The sequence below is a fragment of the Phalacrocorax aristotelis genome, chromosome 2 (genome assembly GCF_949628215.1).
Source record: "Phalacrocorax aristotelis chromosome 2, bGulAri2.1, whole genome shotgun sequence".
Lineage (NCBI taxonomy): Eukaryota > Metazoa > Chordata > Aves > Suliformes > Phalacrocoracidae > Phalacrocorax > Phalacrocorax aristotelis.
The window spans coordinates 155,436,774-155,453,653 of NC_134277.1; the positions used below are offsets into that span (position 1 = coordinate 155,436,774).

Sequence of the window (16,880 nt, forward strand, 5' to 3'; positions counted from 1 at the left end):
TATCATTATTGTTATTTTATTTTCCTTTTCTGTCCTATTAAATTGTCTTTATCTCAGCCCCAATTCTGTACCCCATTCCACTGCGGAGGGAGTGAATCAACAGCTGTGTGGTGTTTAGCTGCCTGCTGGGTTAAACCACAACAAAGATGCTGCTAGCCTCTGTCTTGTCTATAAAGTGAAGCACATGCCTGTATTTGAAAACCAGACACAGAAACACCTAGATCCAGGAATTGTGACAACAGAAAATTATTAATTAAATGTGAATTAAATTTGAATTAAATTAAATTCATTACTTGGCAGGAAGGATAAGGAGACAGACTCTCTGGGGCCTGCTTGCCATCTCATTTACATCTATATTACTTCTCTGATTTCATTAATATTGTGAGGAGTAAATCAGAATTGAGTCTCTTGGTTTATGTGCACACTGAAATGTTGAAAGAAACACTTTAATTCTTTCTCCTCTGGGTGTACTCATTTCTTATGGCAATTCAGCTATTGCACAGAAAGTTATACGATTTCTGTAGCCTAGTGTGAAACTGGTTATGCCCCATGTGTTTATATGCATTATGATTTATTGAAAACTGCCAGAATAAGTAATATAACTGCACCTGCTCTGAAGATACATCCATCTGATTCCCACTGTATAAAATCCAGGACCTGGGATGAACCTGTGTGATTCCACCCAGATGCTACTATATCAGTTTCTAAATTAGCACAATGTTGGGTAAAGAACAGATTTCAAATGCTTGCAGTGTCTGCTGTGGCTATGTGCACCCCGTTTTGGGTGGTGCTGGATGTCGCTGTTTATTGCCGCTGAACCAAATGTGATCTTTGTTTGGATTGCTCTTCTTATGCTGCCTGGGAAGAGAGATAGTGACATTCTTTAACTGGCCTTTTTCTAACAGGTTATGCACAATAAACTGATTGGGAGTGTGCTGATAGGCTCCTTTAAAGTAGATCTGGGGACAGTGTATGGTCAGCCAGGTAAGTGGTGTACTTTCTGCCCTTTTTGTCTGTTAAATAAGATGTAAGGCAGGGAAGGAGAGGAAAGGGAGATGTGCTGCTTTTCCACTTAGATGCTTGTGGTTTCTAACTTATCAAGGTTTTTGGAAGGGTTGTTTTCATATTTGGTTACCAGAGCATCAGCCAAATTTTTGGAAAAATGTTCAACACTGAAAACACCTTGAAAATCTGTCCATTGGTGGGAAGCACTTACCAAAGATGGCTTTTCTTTAGGGAGTCAGAGCGGGCAGCTGAATGTTCTGCAAAACTCAGTTCCATCATTTGTTGCAGAGCATCCAAAGCTCTACTCTGTGTGTTGGGGTAAAAGGGGTGGAGGGAGGTAGAGCGGGATGGACTGTGGAAGGAATGGTTATGCAAGCACAAGATGAGAGAAGCAGCAGACAATAATGGGAGAGGGAGTGACAAAGAGGTCACCTTGGGTCCACTTGACCTGCCATCTTCAGAGCTCTCCAGTACCTTCTGAAATTTGAAGTTAAGAAAGATTACCTACCCCTTTTTTGGCCTGTTTTTACAACTACCCACAAAACATGTATCTTTCTCTCTTCCATAATTACTCAAAGATCTGGTCTCTTCTCAGTTTTTGGGAATGATCATATTTAGGCCACTTGCTATAGATGTCACCCAGTTACAGCAAAAGTGTAGAGTTATTCAGGCCACCATCTCTTCAAGGCTCCTGCAAGAGTCAGTAGAGAGAAATGGCCTGACTAAAGTGAGCAGTTTACGTCCACGCTCAGACTGCGTTAGTCTCCGAATTCTGTCCTGTATTCCTTGCTCACACTTTTACAGAGGGTGGTGTCTGAGGATTGATCTTGAGCTCATGTCCCTGGTACACCCTGATGTCTCCCTCCCACTCCTTTACACACCCAAGGTGATGGCCAAGGACTTAATGTAAGGTTTTAGGACCTTGCTCAAGGGGATTTGCTGAAGAAGTGCTGCAGCAAGGACTTGTGGGTGAATTGTCCTGGGCATTTTCCCACTGAAAATATGGAGCTGAACCTGATTCTGGCTGCTGCTTCTTCCTCTGATGGCTGTCCACCCTCCTTCCTTCCTTGCTCAACCTGCTGCCAGTGTTATGCCTGGCCACAGCTCCCAGCAAAGGTTTTGCTGCTGGAGAGACCTGAGATCTTCAGATGCTTCTCATCAAAAAGTTGGCCTTTCCTCATAAAGCCTCAGCCTTAATTCAGCTGCTGAAATCTCACCCAACTGGTATTTAGTCACTGATCTCAGAGCTTGTTCCTGATGAGCTCTAGATCAATCCTTTGTTTGTGTTTTTGGTTACACAACATTTTGGACCCTCTAGATGTGCCTGGTAAACAAGTGAACTCCAGTATGATCCTCCTGAAAGCACAAATGTTTGCAGTGCCCTTTCTGGGAGTAAGGAACAGAAATATTTGCGTTTTTTGCACCCTTTATTTGGGTGTTTAAGTTTGCCCATCTTACAGGTCACCAGTTTTGTGACAAGTGGGCGCTTCTCACAGATCCTGCCGACATTAGGACGGGAGCCAAAGGATACCTGAAGTGTGACATCAGTGTGACTGGGAAAGGTGATGCAATACAAGCTACGCAGAAAACAGCTGATACTGAGGAGCAGATTGAAAAGTACTGCAATAGTTTCGTTTTTACTGTTTTTTTCTTTACTGAGTACCTCAGGAGTCCTCTACCCTCCTTTCAGTCCTTTCCTTGCTAACTCAGGAGTAATAGCAGGATAGCATTGTACACCTGGCTGTTCTGAAGTGCTCAAAAAGAGTTTTACAATCCTCTCAACTAAATTGAAGGGCATTTTAGGGTCACTTCTCTGCACCTGATAGAGTTGACCATGCCCTGTGTCTAAGTGCCAGATTATCCCTGACAGAAGATTTATTTATCTGAAACCAGTTAAATACTTCTGAAAAGCGATGAAGTCAAAAGAAAAAATACAAGGAAAAGCTATTCCTTCTCTATCAGATGTGTGTGCATGGATATTTTCCATATCCTTAGATAAACTCAAGTGCATTAGCATTCTCCTTGTAAAATACAAGGAAAAGGTGGTAAAGTATGCTGGCAGCATACTTTAAATTATATAGGAGCAATGTTTTTGGTCAGTACTGACATACTGGACCAAGTCCAAGGAGAGTCACCAAGATGATGGCGGGCTGAAGCACACGGTCTACAGGGAAAGTGGTGTGTGGTGGTGGGAAGGTTGGTTTCTTAAGCATTAAGAAGAACAGGTTAAGGGTTATCCTACATGAAAAGGTCAGAGCCAGACTCTTTTTAGAGGAACATAGTAGAAGGATGAGAGGCTTTGGACACATGTTAGAACAAGGGAATTTCAGAACAGATACAAGAAATTTTTTTTACCATAGGGGTGGTCAAATGGAACAAGGGCCCAGAGAGTGGGGAATCTCCATCATTGGAGATATTCAGAATTTACTCTACAAGGTCCTGAGCAACCTGATTTAACTGGACCTGGTTCCGTATCACAAAGGCAAGTTTGCTGAGTAATGTGGTATTATTTTTTTCAAGGTAACTAGAAAATATACTGGTTTAGATGCAGAAGCAAATTCATATACCTTTTTGTGTCTTCTTAGGATGTAAGCTAACTCGAGATGACAATTTTGTTGGAAAAAATATCACTTCATTGTCTGAGTTTTCAATTTTAAGGAAATGGCTTCTTTTTTCTTTCAGGAACCTCTTGATCCCCAAAGGCTTTCCATCTGAAAGACCTTGGGCCAGATTTTATGTGAGAATTTACAAAGCAGAAGGACTTCCAAAGATGAACTCTAGCATCATGGCCAATGTCACCAAAGCATTCATAGGCGACAGTAAGGACCTTGTGGATCCCTATGTGGTGGTCATGTTTGCAGGTCAAATGGTAATTGGGATCCTCTTGATCACAAATGTAGGCCTTCTTTCCTATTAGCTGTGCTATAGGCAGGTGATTATGCTGATGTCCTTTAGCTTATAGTTAGATAAATTAAGTAAAACACATATTTCTGTTGTCAGAAAGAAAATTTTCAGTTCTTAAATGATGCAGGAACAAAGTGATGGAAACCCTTAATGCCAGCAAATCTAATATCAGCCTCACAGCAGTAGGTTAGAGTCAGGCAGCAGGAGGGGAAAGAGAATTCTATAGATCTGTTACTAAAACATCAAGTTACAAGACAGTGAATTACCTGGTGTGGTATTAGGTAAGCGCTATGTTCTGGTCTTCCTAGAGTGAAAAAATGAAGCAGGGCTGAAATTAATAAAGGTGGTTCAGTCTGGATTTCAGGGCTGTGTATTTACCGCTTGAATTTCTCTGCTGTAATTCAGGACGCTTGCAGCTTTTCTATGGGTAGCAGAAGAGGAAGCATTTGAGTGGACTGTTTCAGTGTTGCCTGACTTCATTGCTTCCAGAGCTCTTTCAACATCAATCATGGTGCTGCAGAGAGCTTCTGAGAGGGGCCTTCTGACTTTGGTGGAAGAGGAGCATAGAGGAGGTCCAGGGGCCTGGTTCCTCTGGGGTACACCCATGAAACACTGGAAGCTTGTCAGGAAGCTTGTCTTGATTATTGGTGTAAATAAGGAAAGAATCAAACTGGAAAAGATTTTAAGCCAGCAATGCTTTCTGTGTGCAAGGAAGCTTTAGGGAGAACTCCAGTTAGTCCTTTGCAGAGGTTTCAGGCATGAGAATAAGGCCCTTGATGCTGATTTTGTGTTTTATTGTGAATCCAAATTGAAAAGTATTACCTCTCAAACTAGTATGGGTTAAAACAGTCAAACACATGCAGCTACTTCAGGTTTAATAGACGGCTGAAGAAGACATAAGAAAGGGTCACTGATGTGAGTTTGCATGCTGGTGTGTAAAATATGGGTTTAGAGGTATCATTGGTTCATTTCCTGACTCAGTTTTCCCCACCAAATGTGGGAGTAGAGGGCCTGCCACAGCCTGCAGCTGCATGGACTATGAAATGGTCTGGCCATCTCTTTCAGGCTAGGAATAGCTCCCGTCTCTACATCCCTAGCACATAAGTATATGCCTAGAACACAAGCCACAGTAATCATATTTTATACTAGATAAATTGCCTCATTTAAGATAATTCCATTGGTACATGCAGTCTGGCAGCTGTAATGAATTTCATCTTTTATGAGACAAATTGTGCAGCATTACCACTACCCAGGTATTTCAAAAGCCATTTGAAGATGTGCAGTTTGTAGCAGAAATGCCAGTCTGGCTTCACAGATATGTTTTGTGCATAAGGGCCCTGAAGAATCAGATCTTATTCCAGGCTCTGCTCTGTGCAGGTGAGAATTCTTTAGCCATAATGTGGTCTTTTATTATATATGGAGGGGAAAATAAACAACCTAATAGAAAAGCCAAAGTACTTTCAAGATAGGATATTTGTGCTTTAAAAATTACTGGAGAGTTGTTGCTAAGTGTAATTTGTGCTATACTCATTGCCATTCTCCAGAGTCTGACCCCTCTGGGGTTCAATTTGCTGGACTTTCATTTCAGGGTCGGACAACAGTGCAAAAGAACTGTGCAGATCCAGTATGGCACGAACAGATTATCTTCAAGGAAATGTTCCCTCCACTCTGCCGAAGAGTCAAAATCCAGGTCTGGGACGAAGGCAGCATGAATGATGTGGCCTTAGCCACCCACTTCATTGACTTGAAAAAAATATCGAATGAACAAGATGGTGACAAAGGTAAAGGGGAAAATGTCTGTTTCAGAATATGCCCTTAAGGTAAAATCTACTTGCTTGGGATCTGGGCACTGGCTGATCCAATTTTAGGAATGCCCAGAGCTCAATGAACATCCATAGCTTTTGTTGTTTCTGAGAGATCTTCTCTTACTTAATGTGAAGTTATATTACCTTGTCCTTGGTGCATGGTGGTCTACCACTGCCTTTCTTGTTACAGGGCTGCTACATAATTTGGTACCTTCTTTGTGACTGTGGCAGTAGTCTACTCTAGTCCATTAGGGATGACTGATGTAAGTTTATAGTTTGTGCGAGTTTCTGTTGGGCAATGGATGCACAAAGTGCAAATCATGGGCTGAGCGGGTTTGCATTTTTGATCTGCCTAGTAAGAGCAAAGTGTTTAGGTAAGGCTCAGCTTGGTGCTATCACAGCTCAAGGAGGTACCATGGACTAGTGTGCTTGTCCTCACGTATGTGAGGTAAAGCTCACTATCTGGAGTCTTTTCACTGGTGTTTGAGTCTACATGTACAGCCTTATTTATGTTTTGTGATCTACATGTGGAACATGGTCAGTTATCACAGCTCAGCAACGGCACAGTAACTCCTTAAACTTGGCAATTCGAATCTCTAAGTCCTTAATCAGAAAATGAAAGATAAATCATATAAACTGAGTAGTGACATGGACTTGGGAACATTTTGAACAAGGTGAGAAAGCCTCCGTTCCTCTCCCACCATGTCCCACCCCTCAGTCTATGGGAGCAAGCTCTTTTTTTCAAGAGGTGCAATAGGCCTCATGCCCCAGCACGTGTGGTACGAACACCTTCTGAGAAAGAGCTCCATGCCAGCAGAGTTCCTGGTTTGGTATTGTCTGAGGCTCCTTGGTGCCTAAGAATTGCCCTGCAAAAGAGTGCTTTATGTGAGGTGGTCCCCACTTGTGTAGAAATGGGTCCAGGTTTGGCTTTTGGTGTGCAAGAGGCAAGATTTCTTGGAGCAGACAGTGAGAATGTGCTAACACCAAGAAGAAATGTCATAAAAGGTGCTTCATCTTCAGGGTTTTTGCCTACCTTTGGGCCTGCCTGGATAAATCTCTACGGCTCACCCAGGAACCACAGCCTCATGGATGACCACCAGGAGCTTAATGAAGGTTTTGGAGAAGGGGTCTCCTTCAGGGGACGTCTATTCATTGAGATTGCTGTGGAGATACTTTCAGGAGGAGTCCGTGAGTCAAAGTTTTCAAGTATTATCAAGGATATCAAAATGTCATCTAAAGATAAAGACTTCAAAGCACCCAAAGGAAAAGATAAAACTGAGAAAGCAGGAGCGGATCGAAAGTCAGCTTCCCCTTCAGATAAGATGAACTCAACTGAAGTGGAAATCGAGCCATTTGATGTGCCCTTAGAGGTCAGTATGGTATTAAGAGATTCATTGACATGTGTCCCTAAACCTCCAAGGATGGTACAGATGTGTGTATTTTGGTTCAGGCCATATAATACTGCTTTTGTGTGCTCCCAACAGCTTCTCTATGCCTCCATAGTCCTGGGACCTTCCCATAATAATGCAGCACAAAAGGAGCATTAATGTGTACCTGTAACTCCTAAAAAAAATCTCAAGTAGGACTTGGTTTCTATAAAATTTAGTCTCCTGTCCTGTTGTCCCTTCTGCATTAGCTGCATCCATGGGTTCCTACCAGAAACTTATACAATGTAATATCTGTTAAATGACAGGGAATCGATGGGGGCAATTATGAAGTCTGACTTCCTGCATTCATTTGAGAAAATCAGTAGTTGCCAACTGAAGTCAGTAGGGAATCTCTGACATAGAATTTGTGCAAATGCAGAGAGATACAGCCTAGCCTGTTTTACTCTCCTCCTTTAACCCTGCATTGTCAATGTAGTTTTAGATTGCTAATTTCTTTAGGAGAGGGGCTGAAAAGCATGTGCTCAGTCTCAACTGGTGTTAACTGATGTTAACACCGAAATGGTTTCCTAACTCCACCTGTTGTACTAGGTTACATCATGGGAAGATCTGTGCTACAGTGCTTTGAGAAGGTTGTGCAGCTGTGGCAGGGCATGTAGGCTCAGGTGCTGAGCCAATGCTTGAGCTTTAATTCTCTGCTCCATCACATCACTGTCTGGGAGCAATAGCACATTGATGCATATGCAAGTTCTATTTTTATTACAGAATAAATAGGAAGAAAAATCTTCTCATAACCACTTTTCTTTCCACTTCAGTATGACATTGATTTAAAATTAACTTTTGTAGTGGGAGCCCCACCTCAGTGCTTAAGGCACTTGTGTCCTTTATTAGATCTGGTTCTTGGTCTTCTGACTCCACCTCTTCAAGTAAATAGAAGAGGAGAAAATGTCTTTAGTCTTGAGGCCTAGCCTTGACAAGTGCTCTTCCTTGGCCTGTGCCCTGGCATTGCTGGCATGAGTGCTAGCTGGAGCAGATCAAGGTGTGTTAGCAAAGAAACGGCATGGGTAATTGCAACCCAGTTGTACGTACCTGTGCCCTGGTCTTGCTTTATGTACTCATATAGTTGTAAATTGCCTCTGTCCCTCAATTCTTCTCGGAAGACTGTAATAGAGGTGACATGAGAAGAAATTTATTTCCATATAGATTTTCCTTTATATGGAAGAAATCCATTAATGTGAGCAGCCCAAACGCTGTGGTCTTAGGTACTAGCTAAATACTCCAGGTAGAGGAACAAACCCTGCGATAACACCAATCAATATTAATAATAGTAATAAGGATTTATTTCTGGCTGCTGTGCCTCAGTTTCAAATAAGAATGAGTAGAAGGCACCAATATAATACAGTGATTCTTGATATTCTTGACATTCAACAATATTTCATGCTACAGTAGACACAGTAATTGTATTATAACTCTCTGAAAGGAAAAGCAGGAACTGGAGACATTACAAATAAGGCGAAAAATGTCTCATAGAGCCCCTGAGACAACAGAGGCAAACTATCAAGCCCCACAGCAAACTTTATTGGCCTTTTATGGCAACAAGAAGGCATTAAACATTTGCAATTTGCTTTCTTTATAATGGGAGATAGATATGTGTGTCATAGTCTCTGAGCCTCAGCTTTATTAGGCACCCTCTGCTCTAGGTTCAGGCTGAAAATAATCAAGGTGCAGGGAAGCTAAAGCTACTCTGGAGCTGAGATCTGTTTGTGGTGTTAGCTTTGATATGTGATGCTGCTAATCCTTTCACTGAAGACTTACGCACTTTTACTGTGTATAGTAGAGGTTTTTCAAAATGAAGAGATCATGGGCCATGTCAAAAGCTGTTTCTGCTTTGCAAAAGTCAACGAAACAAATATTCATATACAAGCGATGTTTTATTCATTGCCTCATTCTGTTGCAAAAGACACTAGTACTGGTCTTGCTTAATGGTCTTCAGTATACTGTGAAATGAGTAGGGGTTACATTGGAGAGATCGTGGTAGTCAGGGTGTAAATTTGGAAAGAACTCAAACCATAAAATATATCTCCTTGAGCTTAGTCTTGATTTGGGGCTAATCGTAGAATCATAGAATCATTAAGGTTGGAAAAGACCTCTAGGATCATCAAGTCCAACCATCAACCCAACACTACCATGTCTCCTAAACCATGCCCTGAAGTGCCATGTCTACCTGTTTTTTGAACACCCCCAGAGATGGTGACTCCACCACCTCTCTGGGCAGCCTGTTCCAGTGCCTGACCACTCTTTCAGTTAAGGACATTTTTCCTAATATCCAATCTAAATATCCCTGACACAGCTTGAGGCCATTTCCACTTGTCCTATCACTAGTGACCTGGGAGAAGAGACCAACACTCAAGTTGCTACAACCTCCTTGCGGGTAGCTGTAGAGAGCGATAAGGTCAGCCTCCTCTCAGCCTCCTTTTCTCCAGGCTAAACAGCCCCAGCTCCCTCAGCTGCTCCTCATAAGACCTGCTCTCCAGACCCTTCACCAGCTTCATTGCCCTTCTCTGGACACACTCCAGCACCTCAATGTCCTTCTTGTAGTGAGGGGCCCAAACCTGAACACTGTATTGAGGGGCGGCCTCACCAGTGCCGAGTACAGGGGCATGATCACTCCCCTACTCCTGATGGCCACACTATTAGCTTGTTTTGTTAATGACCCAGGAGTGCTAGAGGTGTTGGCTGCCCTTCCTTGAGTGAGAGTGTGTGCCAGGGACAAGCAGATGCTGGGTCTCCAGTAGGCTTATACAGAACCTAGCAGAGCCTTGAAACTCCGCTCGTTACACCTTTCAGGGTGTGCTGCTGTGGTGAGACCCTTTCTAAATTCTGTCAAAAGCTGAAGACAAGGTTACTGGGTTACTGGTTTCTGTGCTGTGATGCCAGGGAAGGCAAGGAGTGGAGGACTGCACTGCCCCCACACTGAGACCCACTTTTGTGCCTGTGGTTTAAAACACAGCAGGATTAAAAAAATATGAAGGACTGCTAGGTTTCAGCAGGCTTTTGTGTCTTACTGGTGTCACTGGGAGCTGAGTGTCAAAGTCTTGACATTTAACAAGGTCAAAGTCTTGATAGTACAGACACATAGGCAATAGGTTTGAGTCACCCTGGGGAAAGAAGAGCAAGGTGAGAACTCTCCTGCTTAGATGCATTATGATGGCAGCATTTACTATTCCAATGCAAAAGAAGACTTCTGTCACACCTGCTGATAAATGACTTACATCGAGATGGTAATATTTTGTTGCTGTTGTGCTAAAAGAGTGCCCTTAAACTGCCCTTGAACTTCCATAGATGTGTAGTTTGAATGATGGTATAAGAGCATGTGAAGATGCTGAAACCATTTTATAGTGACTACCTGTGAGGCAGAGTATGAAGTGAGGGGTAATGACTTTTACATAACCAGTTATGATATAACTGGACAATTGTTATTGTTGTCATGACAATATTGTCAAAATTGTCAATTTTAACGAGACCAAAGTCACACGGGCTTATCTCTTTTTTCCAATCATATCAATTTGTCAGACAAGAGGTATTACTTCATCCTACAAATTGTGCCTTAGTGACCACCTCAGACCAATAGATCTAAGACAGTAACACAGCTGTTAGAGACTTATAAAGACTCCTCTGTGCTGTAAAAAAGAATAGAAGGTAAAAGAAATGTCATTTTTCTGCCTCCTTCTTCTCCAATAGATCTATGAAGAGAAATCTGAGGAATTCCTCCTCTTTGGGACATTTTTTGAAGCCACAATGATTGATAGGAAGGTTGGGGACAAGCCAATAACCTTTGAGGTATCCATTGGTAAGTGTGTTAAGCTATTCTCCAAAGCTGAGAGGGAGTCTCAGGAGCAAGGGAATGCTATGTGTTACTGGCAGCTGTGTCTTAGGAGTCAACTTCAGAGTAGGGCTTACATTTGAATTAAACCCTGATCATCGTTTCTGTGGATAGCAGTCAAGGTGGGCATACTGGTGCCTGGATTTCTCTAGTCCCAGATGCCCTGTATTAATACAGATCCTTTCACCCACTATTTAGCCTCCTAATCTCTTGGGAGCCCAAACTCAAATAATTTACTTCAGCGCAGAGTTCATTCTGTGTGCCCATTGCAGTTAGACCCTGGTTGTAAGGGAGCCCCTTTGCAGGGAGGATCCATATGGCCTATCTTGGCCAACCCCGTTCAGCTACATGTAGGTCTGTGGGTGTGACATGGGGGTGATGTACAGCCAAGCCTCAAAATGCATGCACCAACTTGTCCTCCAAGATCCTCCTGCTAAGTCCTGTCATCCTTCTGAGTAAAGCAGGACTGTACTGTCCATGAGGACCTCCTCATGGTGGAGATGAATTGTCCCCAGGAGCAGACTAAAGAGAAAATGAAGACATTTTCATGAACATTGAGTGGGTATTTTCAAAGCAGAAGAAATTTCCCTTAAGAGAGCAGCTTGAATTAGTCTAATTTCCCTTGCAGAGCTTTGCTTATCTCTGTACTACCCCCACTTAGAGTCCAAGTACACAGTAGCACCCTGGCAGTTCCCATCTTTGTGCTTGTGTACCTGAGCATGTTCAACTGTAAGGCTGTGGGTGCAGGGAGAGATATCTGTGACAAACAAGGCAATCAATGAGTGATACTAATTCCTGTTGAAATTTAGCAGGAAGCAGAGCTGAGAATGACAAGAAACTAATTTGTATATTTGGGCAGAAATTATACTGATTCTTGTCAGAATTAATACTAAAGATGAATCTAGCTCTGAACTCTGGACCTGAACATCTACCAGCTACCTGTGCTGTTGATGTTTGGATCCAAATTTGGCAAATGGCCATTATTTATGTGAAAGTCTGAATCAACAGTCCAGATCAGGATGTTGTATGGGGTAATTCAGCACATGCTTCTCTTGTAGGGAATGTTTTCTGCCTGTCTCTAACAAAATCTGTAAGTATCAGTCTGATGGATGCACCTCTTTCCCAGTGCTGATAATTGTCCTTTAAGGCAAAAATCATATCAGAGAAGGTGGCTGTATCATTAGCAGAGTTGTCTGGCATTAGGCTTGAAGCTGGGGCCTCAAAGCATTGTTTTTACTAGCTCTGCAACCCTACTATGCAAAATTTGCTTTCTGAAAATGAGCTTTAGCAATTCTGAGATCATATTTTGAAATAATCATCCGTATGTTGTAAAGAAGACATACATTTTCTATGTAAATCAAACATATATTAGGGCTCCTGGGTCTAGAAATATCAACAGCAGTGTTGTTTTTGCTTCTGAATTTCTTTAGCAAAAGCAGAAGCTCCTGGGGGCCAGCAACCAGAGGATCACATCACTTAGTGGTGGGAGTACTATACTAGGTATATATCACATAGGGCAGGTAAGGAAGCACTGTCCTGGAGTCTGAAAAGTCATTAGGACTGACATACCCTGTCAGGATATTTATAAATTGTGGTATGGCCAGAACAGCTAATGAACAGGAGGGGACAAAGATTTTCTACTGGTATGACTGGTCTTTCTCTTTTTTAAACCTCATTCAGGTTTACCACCTCCAAGCTAGTTATATCTTCACTTGTAACCCTGTGTCTCTAGGGAACTTTGGAAATATTGCTGATGGGCTGTCAGCAGGAGCTGGAGGGAAAAAGAAGACACATGATGGAGAAGCAGAAGAAAGCCTACTGCATGAGGAGGAGGATGGTATTCCTAATGACCTTGGAGTACCCCTGATATCTACCACACCCCCCGAGAAGCCGCTGATCACAGATGGGAACAGGTGAGGATATGTGTTTCAAAACCTTCTCGTGTAGGACTCTGGCTCCTATTTTGTAATCCTGCAGGACTCGTTAATGAACCCTGGCAGCATTAAACAGGTTGTGTGGGACTGAAGCTTTCAAATCCTCAATTACATCTTTCACAACAGTAAACTTTCTACACTCCACTGAAGTGAATGGGCTCTGAGCCATTTTACACTCTTCTTCTGATCTTGGCCTCATGGACTCTTGAACTTCTGGTGTTTCTAAAAGGGCTGCATTATAGCAACCATGCATTGGAAAGCTATAAAAAGTGCAACTCCTTTAGTGCTATCCCTGGTTTAGGGTCTCATACTCTGATCACAAGTAACATCCACCCAGCGACCAGCTCCAGGACCAGAATAACACACCAAAAATATTGAAGTCTGGTTAAGACAAAGTTCACTTCCCAGAACACTTTCCAGAACTAATAATTATAGATGTAGATTTAAATAGCAAGTAGTAACCGAAGTAGGAGGAAATAGTAATTGAAAAAAGAAAAGACAAATGGATGAAAAGATGCGAAACAGTTTTCTAAATGGCTTTGATTATAACCAGATGTGTAAAGGTTAAATTTATTTCAAAGATGCTAATAAAAGGAAATATTTTCTTTGTTGTTTTTGATGCTGTGAAAAGCCAAAATCAGGACTCAATAGTCCAAATTACTATTAAGCAGGTATTCTTTATTGCAGTGCTGGATGCACAGGGGATCACTCCTCCTAATATGCGTGCCTGCACAGGGTTAGTTGCATAACTTATACAAGCTTTATATACCTATTCATTAGTTTTCTGAGAAAAGATATACATATTCATTAATTTTCTAAGAACTCATTATCATATGCAAATGTCCTTTGTGCATGCCTGTTGGGGTCTCTGGGTGGCCATCAGGGGTCTCTGGATGAAGGATATACTCTTCCTCACTGTGTCAGCTAGTTAAATTTTGCTTTCACGCAAACTCAGTTCTGAGATCACGTATATACTGTCCTTGAGGCATAGTCTGTTCTGGTTTAGTGTTTGCTCTGCAGTTCCTTATCTTTATGGTTCTGTACATCTGCTTTTCTAAGGTCAAATATTGTCACTGTAAATTTGTTTAGGAGCTTCTTGTCTGGAAGCCTTGCTGACTCCCCCAAAGCAACAAGTTTTAGTCACAACAGTTATAACTCTATCACTTTGGTAGGTAGAACGATCCCCAGTACTGCTGAGTGCCAAGACTAGATGGTACCGCTTTCTTTAGAAGGCCAGGCACTGCCAAGCCGTTTACAGATATAACGACCAGGTGAGAAATATCAGCCTGGATCTGTTTGGTTTCTGGACCCACCTAAAGTTAAAAAGTGCTTCCATCCTTTCTTGCAATCAATGGCTCAGTCAGATTAAATAAGAGCTAGTGGAAGAAAATAAGAATGAAAATACCATGGTAGAAATTTTTGTTTCTGAAGCAAAGAAATAAAGAGAATGGAGGGAGAAAGACAATGTTTGACAGAAAGATAGTTGTCTCTCCTCATTAACAGCACTGCAGTTTGGGTACATGCTGGGTTAATATTCTTCCTGAGAGACTGTGGGATTTTTAGTTTTTCCCTTAACAAAAATTCAGATTTAAAGAACTGTTGTAAAAGAACGAGTCATTCTTCAAATCTGCTATTTGCTTCTTCACTCACTCCAATATTAACAATTTTTTCTTTCATTAAAGATCCCTCTTCCTCAAATTTGTGTAAAATGCTACATCCTTTTTTTCCCCTCCTGTGCTATCTGAAACAGTTTAGCCAGCCTCAGATACCAACTAATAACTTTATGGCTGTCATCTCATATTGGCATCTTACTTGTCTCATCCCTGGATATTTTTAGTATTAATCAGTACTTAGTGGGATATCCAATAGTTTAGATAAACTCTGCATTTTAGAATAATAAATGAACAATAGAAAACAATAATAAGAATCCATTTTGGAGATTAAAACCACCAACTAAAAAAGCAGACAGAGCAATAAGACTTCTAAAGCAGACACCATGAAATTGCCAGGAGTCTTCCACATTTATATCAAAATGTATAACAAGGATAAGCTAATAGTGAAAAAGTGGTTCCCCCAAATTCTCATAGAGGGAATAATAGTCATGAAAGTTCAGTCTTCCATGTGAGTTATTTCATGGCTATATAGTTTTCTTAGTAAATACTATGAAAAGACTCATAAGCTCTATGAATTTCAGGTTAAGACGTTCTGGCATTGGGAGATAATTGAATTGTTCTTCCCTCTTATGAAACTACCAAAATTAATGATTGCCCGAGACCTGTGTAGCTCCACTATGCACTGAATTCAATGGGTAATGCTCATCTTGCTGTAGGTTGTTGAGGAGAAAGTAAATGGGAAGTTCTGTTTCTCTTTTGATATCCCATAGGGCAGTAAAATGAAGTTGTAGATAAGATCTTCATATTTTTAAACAAAGATATTCTCACAAAAATCTATTAGGGATGTGTGGAAGTTAGGAGTTACGAATAGGATGCTCAAGAACGACAAGTGATTTGGTTTCTGTGGGCTCAGCTTACTGGTTAAACACATGCTCAATTCTATCTGAAATGACTTAGGTTATCTGAGGCATCCTTAGAAGCAAACATGAGAGACCCATCCTCTCCTGGATGCCCATGCTTAGGCAAATCAGCCTATTGGAGCTCTGGATTTCAGGAGTGAATGGTCAGGACTTTCTAAAAACTTGACTGTGCTCAGATAGAGAGACCTTGAAATGGAAGAAGTCAAGCCTTCTTCTCATACCAAGTGCGCTCTCCTTTCTTGGATATCTCAGCCTTTCCCAGAGGGGAGGAAATAGAAAATGCAACCATTTTTTTTCTGCCAGTTGTGAAGAGCAGGAATCTCAGTGGTTTTATTCTTTATTATTTAGGGAATCAGTTTCTGTGGAGAAATACTGAAGGCAGAGAATACCAAGGCAAGTGATGCTGGTTTTGGCTGGGATAGAGTTAATTTTTTCCATAGTAACTTGTACAGGACTATGTTTTGGATTTGTGCTGGAAACAGTCTTGGTAACACAGGGATGTTTTCTTTACTACTAGGCAGGGCTTACACAGAGTCAAGGCCTTTTCTGCCTCTCACCCCACGCCACCAGTGAGTGGCTGGCGGTGCACAAGGAGTTGGGAGGGGACACGGCTGGGACAGCTGACCCCAGCTGACCAAAGGGATATTCCACACCATAGGATGTCATATTTCAGCATATAAAGCTGGGGGAAGAAGAAGGAAGGGGGGGACATTTGGAGTGATGGTGTTTTGTCTTCCCAAGTAACCATTACGTGGGATGGAGCCCTGCTTTCCTGGAGATGGCTGAACACCTGCCTGCCGGAGGGAAGTAGTGAATGAATTCCTCGGTTTGCTTTGCTTGCACATGCGGTGTTTGCTATTAAACTGTCTTTATCTCAACCCACGAGTTTTCTCACTTTTACTCTTCTGATTCTCTCCCCCATCCCACCAGGGTGAAGCGAGTGAGTGGCTGCATGGTGCTTAGCTGCTGACTGGGATTAAAACATGACACAAGTTTACAGCATAAAATAGCTCTCCAGCGCATCCTCTTCTCAGCTGCAGGGCATGTATTAGTGGTATTGGGTTAGAACCATTTCCAGAAGAACATAAAGGAATTTATAGAGCTTCATTAAAAAGCTCTCGATTGTTCCACAATTAGTAAAGAAAATTATGAGACCGCTATTGGTAAATCCAGTACAGCTAAGCATGGTGTTTCATAGGGCTCTAGTATTTATATAAAGGGAGGACAATGGGCTTATCAGGTACATGATTTTGACACAGTGTCTACCACAACCGTAATCAAAACATCAGGCTTTGTGGCAGGTGTGCATTAAAGTCTGCAGAGCCTCTGGTTATGCTGGCGTTTTGCTCATTTTTTTCAGGTCAAAACACTCATACTGCTGAACACCTGAAGAAAGCAGCATTACAAAAACAGTCAATGTGGAAATTTGGA

At 41.9% G+C, this 16,880-nt stretch overlaps 1 protein-coding gene across 1 annotated transcript in view; it reads left to right on the forward strand.

Annotated features, from left to right (window-relative positions):
- FER1L6 (fer-1 like family member 6) overlaps positions 1-16,880 on the forward strand; it is a 101,102-nt gene that overhangs the window by 37,551 nt on the left and 46,671 nt on the right. The window contains exons 7-13 of the mRNA XM_075085760.1: positions 906-984; positions 2,466-2,622; positions 3,688-3,874; positions 5,498-5,690; positions 6,735-7,084; positions 10,841-10,949; positions 12,715-12,895. Coding sequence (XP_074941861.1) covers positions 906-984; positions 2,466-2,622; positions 3,688-3,874; positions 5,498-5,690; positions 6,735-7,084; positions 10,841-10,949; positions 12,715-12,895 — 1,256 coding nt within the window. The remainder of the gene's footprint in view (positions 1-905; positions 985-2,465; positions 2,623-3,687; positions 3,875-5,497; positions 5,691-6,734; positions 7,085-10,840; positions 10,950-12,714; positions 12,896-16,880) is intronic.